We start from the raw sequence: 15,202 nt of genomic DNA, 5'->3' as shown, positions 1-15,202 counted from the left end.
ATCCAAATACAGTGCACGCAATATTAAAATTATAGCCTACAGTGTACGCTCTCTGTTAATTTTTTCTCAAAGAATCAAGGTGTAGGTTGATAGTTTGTGACAGCGTAACATTTATTTATCCTTGTCCCACTGACATCCACTAAGGAGTTCAGATCCACAGCTTGTCGAAGTCAAACATCTCCACATGACGCTAGCTTCAAGCTACGAGAAAATCGATGAGAAGCAGGTGGCCACGCTTCAGAGCAAGCTTGGATTTCTCATTCTCAACTTACTTTTGTTTCATTATCTTTTGAAGCTGCATTTCTTGCTTACAATCAGAAAAAAATAATGTAATATCACGGTGTTATTATTTGATATTTTCAAGACATTTTCCGAGAGTTATCCTGCAATGATGTGAGTAATTTGTAATTATTTGGGAAATTGTGGGAAATTGTGGGAAAATCTCCCTTTAATTACAGTTAAATATTAATTTGCTGTAGGTCAAGCTTTATATGAATTTAGTTTAGTAATTTTATGCCGTCTTAAAAACGGGTGACGTTTTCAGAAATGCTGGAAGTTAATGGATGGTTATATTAGGCAGAATCTTGTATAATTTTATAATACATCTAAAGAATGAGGTTTTTGTCAATGTCAACATTTTGTTTCCATGACTGACGGCTGATATTCTACGGAAGAGTAAAGGCCACCCGTAGATTTTATTTTTCCATCATGCACTTTGAGAAAAAAGTCAAAATTCTGAGAATAAAGTAGAAATATAACTGAAAAAATAACCACAATACAAATTGAAATTCTTATTATTAACTATTAATTAAGCCTCAATACTCGTCCACAGAGTATCGGCACTTTTTTTCTCGAAATTTTGACTTTATTCTTAAAATTTCAACTTTTTGTCTTGAAATTTCGACTTTTTTCTCAAAATTTCGACTTTTTTCCTCAAAGTGCATGATGGAAAAAAAATCTACCTCTTCTAATTTTTTTTCTCATGTGTGGCTCTAACATTCTTCCATAAATGTTCAGACACTTGTTGCAGTAACTTATATTTTTCCATTGACTATATATAAAGATGGACAAACCCTCTGACATTGCTAAAGAGCAGCTTTAAAGTAAAGTGTGAGTTGCACTGGTTTTTGGCATCTTGGCAGAACTCGCACGCTTCCAGCGTTAGAAGACAAGACAAGACAAGACAAGACTTTACGAGAGTCACAGCTCATTCGCAAAACACATTTCAATGGAAACACGTACAAAGCGCAACTGTGCTTTATTGAAATTTTCAGGAATATGGCTTTTATTTTGTGAAAAACTGGTAATGGAAACTTTGTGGAAGTTGAATGTAATGGAAGCTTTTTTCTGCTGAAAACACACTTATCTGTCTTCTGTTTTCTGAATCACAACCCACAGTCTAATTTTATTCGATACTGTATTGCCTGAAATTATAGAAATGCTCCAAATAGTTGGTCCCAGATTGCACAGTCCGTTGTCTTCCCAAGAATGGAATTGCATTTTTCTTCTGAGCCTGTTTTTAGAAAGCTCTGCAAACCCTCACTGACCAAGTACCCTCACTGACCCCTGTACACAAGCAAAGCAAAGCCAAGCCAAGCGATCTTACACAACACTCAAGAGTCCTCGCCTGAGGTCCAACTTCACACTGTCCACCGCTGACTGATTGTCTCTCTCTGTCTCTGTCCCTCTCAGATCACAGTGCAACCCTTGAGCCCAGAGTCGGAGGCATGTGTTCGTGCTGACGTACGCATCCCACCGACCGCTAGCCAGCTGTGCCTGCGCTACAGAGACGACCCCGCTCTGTCCTACGGCCTGCTGCATCCCCCCAGTGAGTTTGTGTGTGCTGTTTGTATATGTGTGTGGTGTAGCAGGGTCACAGCTCTTCGTCCCCAGCCGGGTGTTGAACTGAAGCCGACGTGTTCCAGAGCCACATTCTCATGTAAAAACCGCACCCATGCTTTCAGGGGCCACAAGAGAGAAGAGCGTCCCACCGCCCCCCCAGTGATTAAAGAAGCCGTGGATTGAGTTTATTTTAATGAAAGTCTGGTTTCAGGTCGCTCCAGAAAAGGAAGTGACAAACTGAAAGACTGAAGTTAAAGCTCCCTCAAGCTCCGAGACGGCAGCCAGAGAAAGTTTAAAATAAGATCCTTAATCTTCCTGTAGCTCAGGTAGAAAATGAACCATGACTATGGTCTGTTCGGTCTCATTTTTAATTCATTTAACATTTTTCTGATGGAGAGATTGAGTAGGAACCCACTACCTAATAAATGTGTTCTATATTAAACTCGGCCTAGTGCTATTTATAAATATACATTATTATTTTTGCATTTTACATTCAATATTAGGCTATCCCTTTACTAACTTTACTTAAATATTTTGGATTAATGTTAAAGTGTATTTAAAGAAATTTAAATAAAAAAAAAAAATATATATATATATATATATAAAAAATGTCTAATCAACCAAAGATTTTGCAACCCCCTGAGGTACCTCCACGGACCCCCTAGGGGTCGCGGGCCCCCTGTTGAAGATCTATAAGTTTGACAGTAAATATCCTTTTTTTTTGTAAATTCTTGTAAAAAAAATACAAATTGTGTTGCAGATATTTATAACTGCAATGAAAGGGCAAAACATCTTAGGTGGTGAACACTTTTATTGGCTTTGTAAATGTCTTAGTTGATGAGTCAATCTCTGGTAAATAAACAATTTTAGCTCCTGATTAATCATTTGAGTAATTGTGGGGAAAAAAGTGAAAATATCAGTCACTCTATGGAGCCGCCTTTCTGTTGTGAAGATTAGCAGATGTTTTACGTAATTGTAAATTGCACATCTTCAGTTTTTGGAGACTCGCAATAGTTGAATGAAACCAGCTGACGCTAATCAAAATACTGTAAAGAACTGCTGATCCGCAGCCCTGAATGACTTCACCTCCAACTTTGAAGTTTTCACAGCCTTGCGTGTCTTTCACAACATGTAATCTGAGTTTTAAACCATAGCCGGTTTTTCCTCTGACCTCCCGTTTTCCTCTACAGATCTGAGTGACAGCGGTTCAGAGACGGACTCTCTAATCACCAGCAACATGGTTCCAATGTTCCCAGCCTTTAAAGGTGAGTCAGTTTTGCAAATATTTGGACGTAAAGCTGCACCCACACCGGTAAAAGAGATATGCAGTGATTCATAAATTTAAAAAATCCATTGAGGAGGTTTCTTAGGGGAGGAATGGGTGACTAACAATTTCATCAGCAAGTGAATGGATGAGATCTCTGGATCATGAATAGACAGCCTCAGTTTTAGTAAACACTGTTTTTTTTTTAGACGGTGGCTATTTGCTAACTCCCATGAGCCATTTTTATTGCTCAATATTCTAGGTTTGAAATCCTAATTCCTCTAAACAGGCTATACTTTGCCCCAGTGGGTGGCTGAATATACATAAAAGAAGTCTAGCCGCTGTGATTATATGGAGCCTGCTTTAATTTAGTTAAGCTCCTTCTGTAAAGCACAATTAAAGGTTCAGTCAGAATAACTTTTCCAGAGCAAATCCTCCTGCCATTCTGCTGCAGACACTCGAGTTTGCTTCACAATGAGGTTCAGCTCAGAGGTCGTTTTAGTTTGCAATCTGACTAAGCTGTACTTTTGAAAAGCAGTGAATGGGACAATTAGTGAGACTGGGATCTCATGCAGCCTGGGACATTTTTTTGACCAATTTTCCAGGCTTTTTAAGAAACCCTGGAAAGTAAGAAATTTCTCCCCACACAGTCCTAAATAACAGTGTGTTGTCCCAGAAAAAGATTTTTTACGTTCTTGGCGTTTAGTCACGAACAAACTAACAAATTTCAACAATGCTTCATGAACAGACGATGTGTTCATGGACAGGTGGAGTTAACTTGGCGCAAAGTTGCAGGATTTTGGATGCACTTAAAATGAGCCACTGAAACGCAGCCAGACCAGCGACAAAAATATTATATCACCGACATCTGCAGAATCATCTTTTACACAACTAACATCTGTCGTCTTAACAACAACATCTGGAGAATGCTACGTTGTCTGCAAGCTAATGTATTTGGTTACGATTATGCATAATTTGATGGATAAATCAGATTCTGCTTACGAATGTGTCAAGTTTACGAGATTAATGGAGGACTTGTGTGAGTTTCCTTGAAAATGTTTAACCACTCATCCGAACAGCTTCTTCTCTCTAGGACCAGTTGCTGTTGTTTTGGTTTTGTTTTATATCTACCATGACCTGGAGGACTGTGAATCTCCAGAGACGTTTATATTGTTGTGAAGCCATAATGCCTACAAGTGCCTCTTTCCTCGGGTCCCCAGACTGTCTTGAAACAGCCCTGCTTGCAACAGATGACTCTATCCACTTAATGTGTAAACAGCTGTTAGACATCTGAATTCTGACGCTTTTCTAAACCTTATTATGGAAAAACAACAACAGATCAGGTTTGAATCAAAAACCAGGTCCTAAACTGGTTTAATAAATCTATAAATTGTCTTTTAAATGGTCTTTAAACTCTCTCCCTGCCTCTGCCTTCGTTTAGTGCTGCTCTGTGACAGTTTTTAAATTCTTGGCTAGCGCTGATGTGGTCTGGGTTCGGATATAAAAAGTAATTAAATGAACTCTTTTTTGGGTTTTCACAAATAGAACAAAGGTTTCGCAAATGTGTGTAAAACCGTGGTTTTACGTAGTTATTGGGATCTCCCAAATTCATGAAATTAAACAACCTTCGTCCAGCCTGATACCAGCTGGGAGACACTCCAACCCCCAGAAACTCTCTCTCCTTCTCACATATTTTATTTATTTTTGTTGTTGTTGAGCATCAACAAAAGAAAAGTAAAAGCAAACTTCAACGTCATGTTTGTCAGAGCTACTGGTCGGGGTCATTAAAGCTAGTGATATTAATACACCTAACTGCCACAACATTAAAACCACTGACAGGAGAAGTAAATAACATCCATATTGGGACAATTCAATGTTCTTCCGGGAAACTTTCAGACCTGACATTCGTTCATGTGGATGTTACTTAGACATGTAGCACCTAGGTGCCCCCACCCCATAACAATGACACTCCTTGATGCCAGCAGACAACCCCAGTAGGATGCAGAAACTGCAGAAAAAGATTACGAACAGCACAAGGTGTTGACCTGGCCTCCAAATTCACTACAAACTGATCAAGTATCTGTGAGATGATCCACAGAGGCCCCTCCCCTCAACCCAAAGGTCCTCCACACTAACAACATCCTGTTACCAGACACCACAGGACACACTCAGAAGACCCATGTCCATTATCTGATGAGTCACAACTGTTTTGTAGGCGCAAGGGAGACCTACACATTATTAGGCAGGTGGTCATAATGTTATGCATGATTAGTGCATACTATAGTATAAATTGTAATGGCCTCTGGAGAGTTTATTTGAGAATGACAGTCTGATGTACAGAGAGTGTAGAGCCACCCAGAATCACTAAAAAGACAAATATAAATCAATATTTGATGTGAGCACACTTAACCTGTTCTCATACGTTCACTTTTTGTCAAGGCACGTCAGGCAGAACTTACTCAATCTGAAGTGACTAAAGACATTTAAAGTAGATTGCTGTCCTAGCTTGTCTGATGAATAGGGTGAGCGAGGGTTCATTATCCCCGTATGCTGCTTAATAAACAGTGAAGAGTCTGGACTTGCACTCAGCACTACACTGCATTACAAAAATCTCCCATATGTGACGGCGTTGGTGTGACTTTCCACTGAGGCCACTCGTCCTATAAATGGAAACTCTTACTAATGTGAGCTCCGGGTTTGGCAAAAATAATGTACTCTGTATATGTTGAAAGCCCGAATATTGAAAGAGCTGGCAGATGCTGCCCCCTGGTGGTTCTTCACATGAGTGAAATTAGAGGAAAGCGTGAAGGAAGTTGCAACATGTTCTTGGAGCACTAAAAGCTTTTCCTGTGTATTTTGTTTTTCAGTTGTTTGGGCCTATTTCCATGACGTCGTGCTTCCGAAATATTCACAGCAGCTGAACGAAGTCAATGTCATCAGTGGGCCCATATTTGATGTGGACTTCGATGGAAATGTTGATGCACCCACAAAAATTTCAGGGTAAGTCGTGGGCAGATAGATGCACTTAACGACATCTGTTTCATTTGAATTTGTCGACTACTCTATTGACTATTTTGTTCATCAGCTGATTGTTATTATTAAAAAAGTGAGAGGTTTCAGGTCTACAATTGACTCAGTTGTTCTTATTATAAGTGCATGCTTATTCAATTAATTTGCCTTGATAAATAAATAGTGGCATCAGCCTCCACTATTAAATACTTAAGGTTCAACTGTAGAACTTGCAATTTATAATAATGCATGCCTTACTTTTATTGTATCTCAGATGTTTATATTTCTAGGTTAGGGTTTAACTTGTTGCATCATATATGGCATTAAAGTGGACTTCTGACTTTTCTCCAGTAGGTGTCGCTGTTGTGTCTATTAAATAGACCTGAGCTGCTGAACCCACTTTCAATGATGTGTTGCACTGTGATGTTCACATTTGTGTTATTGATGTTGCCTCTCAGGGAGGCTAAGCTAGCGTTGAAGTTCAGTAATTAAACAATTATGTTCAAAACAAACAAATACAACCTAACAACTGGGTAGAATAAGTAAAAAATCAGTTCAACAATACTTCAGAGTGGCAGCTACACATCAGAACTTTGTTTAATTTATACTTTTTTTTCATATTAGGGTAACTTGTGTTGATGTTTACGTAACAGTGCTGCAGCATAGAAACAAAGTAATCTCATTTTACTGCAGAGACCAGACCTCCAGGTGGCCTGATGCTTGTGGATATCGTAAGCCTGGTTAAAGACAAACCCCCAGACCTCTGGCTCTTGCACCTCAAATGTTGCTTGCCAAGAATGTCATTCACTGTACATTTAGAGCTTCAGTGAGACTGATAAGAGGTTAGAGTCATAAGCCGAGTTTGTACGGGACTAGTTTTACCTGAGGACATCTGGTAATTTCTAATAATTTCTAATAATCACAGAGGTCGTCTGTGATCTAAATCCTGTGTGAATTGTACATGTCCATGATTTATAAAGTAAAAATTACACTGCAAATTACCTACCATAAATTCTTGTAACACAGAGGTGCTCTGATAAAATTAATCCAGTGTGAATAGACATCTCTGTGATTTAGGGGTGAGGTTTTACTTTTTCATGACTTTTGACTATTGGCCCTGTTTGGACGGATGAAACCGTCAAATCAATCATTAATGTGTTCATCAGCAAAAGTCGAGCTGATTTAAATACCGCCAGGTCGTTGGTAATTTCTCCCCCCTGATAAATAGTATCAAAAATATATTTATATAAACAGAAAGTAGCAGAAAGTAGACGGAAAGTAGCAGAGCCACAACAATGGAATGTGAAATTGAGTAAAACACCGTTTGTTTGTCCCCTGTGAATGAAAAACATGATAAAAAACAAAAATCCCCCATTAACTCACTGTCCAGAGTTGTGGTACAAAGTGTAGCGTTACATGAGGGTACCTCTTGAGGACCCCAAGTAAAAATAAAAATAAAATAAAAATAAAATAAAAGCTAATATGTAAGATTTGCACATGAGCAAATGTACAAGAGACAGAAGTTGATATATATTATATATTAGGGTTCGTCAGTAATGTGCATTAACGTGAATAATATGGAGTTGTCTGTTACATAAAGATGAATTGTTGTACAGCTGGATAGAGTTTGGTATGAATGAAGTCCTGTAGTGTTCACTGTGGGAGTGGAGAGCGTGGTGGAGAGTTTACGTCAGTGAGGGACATATTATTCTGTTGATTATTTTTAAACATTCAAACTATTTTTATCTCTTAAAAGAGGAGAGGTTAGAGTTAACCTGCTCACTACAGTAGTTGAGGTGAGAGATAACCAGTGCATGTACAAGAAGTTAAACCCTCTCTCTTAGATAAAACCTGAATACTTCTTAAATGAGACATAGCTGTGTGTGTTTTATAAGCTTTCTTACATCTTAGCAGTGTGTCATAAGTTTAGATGTATTTGTTTGGATTATATATTTTTGCATTCTCTATTCACTTTACACTAGTAAACGACTTAAAACGACCTGCAAACTGTGATGTATGTGTAGCAAAGTTGTGTTTTGACACTTGAAAGGTCTCGTTGGTTTTGGAAATTGTGACGTCACGAGCACAAATCAGGATTTAACAACATTTTAATATCAGTTGTTGGTGAAAGATGATTAAATCATTCCCACCCACCCCTGCAAAAAAAAGATTAGCTCACTTCTTGAGTGTTATACTAAAGTGCTGCTGATTCATTCATTACAGCAACATTAAAGAAATCATGTTTTCAGGGTCTTTGTGATAACTTTTGACCACCTCTTGTCAACTCTCGTCACTCCAGGCAAGAAGCTCCCATCCCGACTCATTTCTTCGTAATCCTGACCAGCTGTAAGGACTTGAAGTTCAACCTTGCTAACTGTAAAGGTCCTCTTCAGGTCAAGTCCTTCATCCTGCCCCACAGACCTGATCATACAGAGGCCTGTGCCGTGAGTGATGCTTCTTTCACACGTTTGTCACGCCACCTCTGTGGAAAACTACTGAGTAATCCCACGGTTGAAAATACCAAAAGCTGAGCATTAGATTGCCTTTTCTTCACTCCTCCTTTGTCTTTCTCCTCAGAACGACCGGGACCTGACGTGGGTGGAGGAGTGGATGCATTTCCACGGAGCTCGAGTTCGAGACATCGAGCTCCTGACCGGACTCAGCTTCTACCACGACAGGATATCGGTGGAAGAGACGCTACAGCTCAAGACATTTCTAAACACTGTCTGAAATCAGAGGTTGTGAAATGAAGCTTTAACTCCCAACAGAAGCCACACTGGTCTGCAGGAATCCGTCTTAGTGGACTCACAGTTTAACCCAGCACCAGAGGGTTTAATGGGACCAAGTTATTCACAACCTTAAGTTCCATCCATTTTTTTTTTTTTTTTGTCCAATTTAAAAAGAAATTGGCAATTATCCCAACGTGAAAGCCATACGTTTGTTTTTTATTAGCTTTTAAAAGATGATTTTACGAGAAAAGCTGCAGTATTTTTATCCCTGGGACTCCACGACTCCATCACATCTGCACAACAGCTTCAAAACATTTCCTCAGACTGGAAAAGTGGATGAGCAGGAATCAAAAAGAGGGAGTGGGGAACATGTGTTTGTGCTGCAGATTATTTGATTGGCTCAGGAACGTCTGCACATCTGGAAGTTTTGTTTTTATGTTTTTTTTTTTTTCTTGTCACACATCTGGAGGTCTGGCTGCAGCAGCTGGAAAAATATCCAAGAAGAAAAGTTTTCGTTTCCTGCCAGATGTTGTCTTTGTATGTTTTTACACCAGTGTTGTTTCAGTATTTTGTACATTTTGAGATAATTATTCAGTTTGTGTGTGTGTGTGTGTGTGTGTGTGTGTGTGTGTGTGTGTGTCTGTGTGTGTGTGTGTGTGTGTGTGTGTGTGTCCAGCATTCATGGATAGATTATGAGCCAGGGCGCAGACGTGTAAAAACCTACATAAGAGCAATAACTCTGTTTTTTTTTTTGCTTTGCGAGTATCTAGTTGTTGTGTGCTTTTCTTTGTGCCTCTGTGTGTTTATTTTTTTCCTATATGTAGTGGTTTTGTGTGTTTTTGTTGTTGTTGTATCTCTTTGTAGCTCATTTGTATTTTTGTAGTTGTTGTTGTAGTTGTCTTGTATCTCTTTGTCGTTGTTTGAGTGTTTATTTGTAATTGTTTTGTGCCTCTTTGTAGTTGTTTTGTGTTGTTTTATAGTTATTTTGTGTCTCTTTGTAGTTATTTTGTATTACTTTGTTCTTGTGTTGTGTCTTTTTGTAGTTGTTTTTTGTCTCTTCGTAGTTGTTTGTGTTTCATTGTAGTTGTATCTCTTTGTAGCTTGTTTGTTTCATTTTTGTAGTTATTTTGTGTCTCTTTGTAGTTGTTTTGTGTCCATTTGTAATAGTTTTGTCTTTTTGTAGTTGTTTTGTGTCTTTTTGTAGTTGTTTATGTCTATTTGTAGTTGTTTTGTATCCATTTGTAGTTGTGTCTTTTTGTAGCTCATTTGTGTCTTTTTGTATCTGTTTTTGTAGTTGTTTATGTCTCTTTGTAGCTCGTTTGTGTCTTTTTGTAGTTGTTTTGTGTCTTTTTGTAGTTGTTTTGTTACAACTACGACTAGTTGTCTCATGTCTTTTATTTTATGTCTCTGTGTCTTTGGTGTTGCAGTTTTTTGTGTCTTGCGTCTCTTTATGATCATTTTGCATATCTCTTTAATCATTTTCCACCGTTATCTTGTTGCAGCCTCTTTGAAGCAGTTTCGTTTTTTGTTGTTTCACTGTTTTGTGGCCATTTTTATCTCTCCCAGTGTCGTTCTGCAGTAGGTTGAACTCCAGCTAAATGCTGGAGGTGAAGAGAACCTGTGCCCATTAGGCCCATTCAGTAATAATCCGTCCATGATTGTTCGTGCAAATGTGTGTGTGTGATAGTATTTTTTTGGGATCAGCACACTTATCATCCAGTCTTTGATTTTACCTCTTCAGGCTGTTTGGAAGTAGATTTTTTTTTACAGGAAATTTGTAATAAAAAAAATCTATTTGCATTATATGTTACAGTTTCTTTTCTCTTTTGTCAGAACCAGCACTTAAGAACACATTTCATATAAAACCTCTTCCACGCTGACTTTGTGGCTTGTTTTCTTTCCTTACAACTTATTATTCACCCAGTTTAGAGCTGCAAAATCACTTCCCATGCACAGGGTCACATTGTCTTAGAGATGTGAGCGAATATCTGAGATGCAGTTTAACAGTTGCTCTGTTAGCCTCCCTCCAGGTTGCAACAGCATGTGTGAACACAGAAAGGAAGGAAGCCGAGTTGTGCACGTTTGCGTCTGTGTTTAAAGCGTGCCACTTCCTCAGGCTGACCACTCTGCCTGTGCAGTAAGCTAGAAGGTAAGATCTTGCAGATTTTATGCCATGCATCTCTTCTGTGTGAACTGACCTAGTTCTCATATCACAGGCCTGCTGGTGCTTTCCTTTTGACGACAGAACTCTTTTTTTCTGATTTGTCAATTCAAATTTAGCAAGAAAACGCAGATCTTGAGTAAGATTTTTGCAATTACACCTTGTTTTTAAGGACATCAACCTGAAGAAGTGATTTATTTCTTCTCTGAATGAGGAGGATGTGAGTGTTGTGTAGTGAAAATGAAATACAGAAAGTGTACAGAGTTTCTTTGTGACCACAGCTTCAATGAAATGTGATTTGAAAATAAAAAATTAAAATGAGCTGTACTTCGAAACCCACTGCATGGTTTCAAAAGATGTCAACACCGCAGAAATAATTTCTTGCGAAGTATTTTCAACTCATAGCAACATGTTTTGTAACAGCACGTCATTCAAACACTTAAGCAGCCCCTCTTTGTGAGGGACTGTGGTGTGTGACTGCGACCATGTCACTGTGGGGTTTTTATTTGGAATTTGCTTGTGGTGATCATTCAGGCTGTAAGCGCAGGCGCACTGCCAGGGCCTGAGGTATGTACTCGCTCTGTCAGGTCTTCCAGGAAACTGCGCTCTAGGTTGAGAAATATACCAGAGACCTCGTGATCGGCCGTTCTCACGGCACTCACGCCATATTTGGGTCCCTGTGTAAACTGTTAGGTGGCCTTACTGTCACAGCTGTGGCTGATATGGTCTTCCACCCTCTCTTCTCGTATATTAAGCCAGGCACCACTAACCACCGACAGGCTGAATCATTACGGTCGCTTGCATAGTAGAGGCAAGAGTGAGATGAGTATTCTCGTGTCTCTGATGATCGTCTTTGCAGATTTGCACGATGCCCACTGCCTTTAAAACCTATTTCTAGCGTATTGTTCTACATCTCGCCTCGCTGATGGAGGGCAGCACGATGCACGTCAGCAGATGACAGATAACAGCTGTGTCCCTGTCCGGGCCGTGAGGTCTAATTACAACTGACACTGATTGTATCCTCTAGCCTCCCGGCAGCTCTGGTTAATAACAGGGACGACTCTTATCTATCAACACAGGCCGATATCCAGCCATTCAACAGGCCTCTTCTTCGCTGCTCTCTGTTCCTGGTACCAGAGGGAAAAATGTTTTTGTTTTGAATTGTGACGTCCTCTGCTTAGAAACGATTTCCTCTAATGAGATGAATTTGACATTCTTATGAAAAATGAATTAATTTGCTTTCATGTGCAGGGTTAGTTCAGAGTATTCATATCTCCCTTCAGTCTAATCAAGAAGGGGATTTTAGAGGCTTGTGTCTGCATAGATGTCTCTGTGCTTGCTCTGGGGGTTATTCAATTTATTCAGGCCTTTATGAATCATTACCACACAAACACGAGGTGGAAAATAAGAGAGACTGCATGGAAATAGAGACAGAAGTCACTGGTGAGTTCTGAGTTCAGTCAGAGGATCAGTTGAGTCCGACCACTCTGTGTTACATGACTAGTACAACAGTTTCCGCCTATTTTATGGTTACAACTGCAAAGCATTGAAGGACAAATCCCTCCTTTATATCACCCACAGACTTTCTGACAGGTGGTTTTGAGGCTCAGTTGTCATTATCAACCTGTGAGGGTCCCCACCCAATATACGTGTAAGTTAGTAGAGTTGACAAGAATCGGAAAATTATCTACCAGGCTGTGAACTTTTCTGCTGTCTGCTTTTTTTATGTGATTAGGACAATGCACATTAATCAACATATTAGCAATATAAATATGACTTAGCACAGCTGCTGAATGTAATTTTCATCCCCTGTCAGGTATCAATTAAGGCAGGTATCTTAAAGAACATACGGACAAAACACCATGACAAATGATTGGTTCTGAGCTGGTCACGTGTTTCACGGGTGCCATGTTAGATACATCCAAAAAAGCGTTGAATAAGGTCAGCTGGACTTGTAGAATTTCTTGAAGACGTTTCGACACTCATCCGAGTAGCTTCTTCAGTTCTGATAAACTAGTGGGAAGTTGAGGTTTAAATAGGAATAAACTATTAGTGACCCCAATTTCTGGTCAAGCAAGTTTCTGGTGGGTGTTACCCACAGAGTTTATTCCTATTTAAACCTCAATTTCCCACTAGTTTATCAGAACTGAAGAAGCTACTCAGATGAGTGGCGAAACGTCTTCAAGAAATTCTACAAGTCCAGCTGACCTTATTCAACGCTTTTTTGGATTACCATGACCTGGATGACTGAGAAACTTCACAGACACATGTTAGATACACCCAACCAATATTCATCCTTAGAGAAGTGGCGATAACAGAGAATAAAGTTGGATTAAAAGAAACTCCGCCGTTTCCCCAGTGAACGAGAATGTTATGGGGGCAGATGATTAAAAGGAAGAACTGGATTTCAACTGATTTCTATTATGTGAGGTAAATGTCTCTATTTGACGTTTGTTGAGAATTTATAGAGGAAAAATAAAGTAATAACATCATTAATAAGTACCTTGATCACAAAAACGCCCAACACCGGTTTACAAATGAATTACGTTTGATGTTAACCAAGCTTTATGCTAGCATAATGCTAGCTAGTTATCTAGACTAGAAGCTTAAAAAACAGCATCTACCTTCATGTAACGTTATACTGTGAAACCCACGTGTGCATGTAATTTATGTCCATGTAGATAGGTGAATTTAATTGACACGTAACTTTGCCTGGTTACTATTAAGTTATTATGGCTAACGTGCTAATATTATAATGCTAATAATAAATTACATTAAGACTAGTTTAATTTTCACTATTGCTACGTATTTAAAGTAAGTAGACACTGGGATATTTCAGTGAGGGTCTTTTACATATTGACAAATGTCGGCAATAACAATATAGGCTCGTTAATGGCGAAAATAAGACATTATTTCAACATAGCACATCCGCCCCATAGTGTTACACTGTAGAATCCTCCCTCCGATGTAGCAAACATGGCGCCCATGATTTGAGTCTCCCACGTACAGTCAACGATCTCTCTTAACATACGGCTCTGATTCGTCTGATGGAAGCCGGCCTCTAGTGGCCATTTAAGGAATTGCTGTTTCTTTTACTTACATGTCGGCTTAAAAATTTCAGCTCCACAAAATTATCTTAATTTGTCTGTTTTTAGCGTTTTGTTAAACATGGTTGACGCAACAAAGTTGGCCATTTTCAAACTTGCTTCACTTTTGGAGCCCGCCTCTAGTGGCCGTGTGTGGAACTGCAGTTGTTGGTGTCATTTCTCTGCCTTTTGCTATAATCACTGTTTGATATGAGTTTCAGCAAAAAATTTAAGTACAAGGTTTACTTTATGTCTGAATACATTTTAAATTTTTACCACTTAACCTGAAGATTTAGCTTGAAACTAAAACATTGTGCACCTAGCTAAGATTCCATGCTAAGTCTGACACACAACCCTCATAAAACCTTTGTTCACATTAAGTAAATGAACAATAATCCGTATAATAACCAGCTTTACAGGTGCTACATTTTGAACAGTGTCAAGTTGCTGTTACTTCTAATGTTTGTGCTAAGCCAAGTAGCAGTTGTTTATAGCTGTGTTGTATTTTTACCTAATGACTCATCAGAATGACGAGCTTTCAGTTACTCTTTGCATTTCCTCTAAAGGACATATGTAGCGTGTCAAATAAGGCTGTGGCGGTCCACTGACCTGCAGAGATAAACTAAACCAGGCCATCAATAATGCAAAGGTTGGCATTTGGTTTGTTTTGCAGCGCTGCCATCAGTGAAGCTTCACTGCTTTTCCTGCAGCTGGTGGTTTGCCACGGGATGAGAAAACAAAAAAGATAATAAAGCACTGTGTGGCACTGACATAGAGGAGACTGAGAGGAAATGAGATTGAAGGAGAGCGTGAAACGTTGCCTTAATGTAGAGTGTCATCATATCCTGTGCTGCCGGGGGTCTGAGCTCAACATAAAGCCGACTAACTATTTGCGTCATCAGGTAGTTGAAATGCTATATTACAAGAGGGTATTTCCACATTAGTTGGGATAGAAATGCAGTCATCCAAGTGGAAACGTACTGAGGAGGGTTTTGTGTGGCTCTGACGTGGCTGGAGATCACAATCATGACAAGAGGGATCTTACCCATCACTGTCTCCCTGTCTCTTCTGCTTTTTTTTTCTTCTTTTTTTTTTTTTTTAAATCTGTCAG

The 15,202-nt window shown here is 39.2% G+C and overlaps 1 protein-coding gene across 1 annotated transcript in view; it reads left to right on the top strand.

The window, feature by feature from the left end:
* Positions 1-9,294, top strand: part of enpp1 (ectonucleotide pyrophosphatase/phosphodiesterase 1) — a 29,830-nt gene extending 20,536 nt beyond the window's left edge. The window contains exons 19-23 of the mRNA XM_047574359.1: positions 1,693-1,828; positions 3,033-3,107; positions 5,974-6,106; positions 8,415-8,559; positions 8,693-9,294. Coding sequence (XP_047430315.1) covers positions 1,693-1,828; positions 3,033-3,107; positions 5,974-6,106; positions 8,415-8,559; positions 8,693-8,845 — 642 coding nt within the window. The 3' untranslated portion in view covers positions 8,846-9,294. The remainder of the gene's footprint in view (positions 1-1,692; positions 1,829-3,032; positions 3,108-5,973; positions 6,107-8,414; positions 8,560-8,692) is intronic.
* Positions 9,295-15,202: the final 5,908 nt, after the last annotated feature.

The sequence above is a fragment of the Mugil cephalus genome, chromosome 21 (genome assembly GCF_022458985.1).
Source record: "Mugil cephalus isolate CIBA_MC_2020 chromosome 21, CIBA_Mcephalus_1.1, whole genome shotgun sequence".
Taxonomy (NCBI): Eukaryota; Metazoa; Chordata; class Actinopteri; order Mugiliformes; family Mugilidae; genus Mugil; species Mugil cephalus.
Note: the sequence above shows the minus strand (reverse complement) of the source record. Positions and strands in the feature narration are given on the sequence as shown.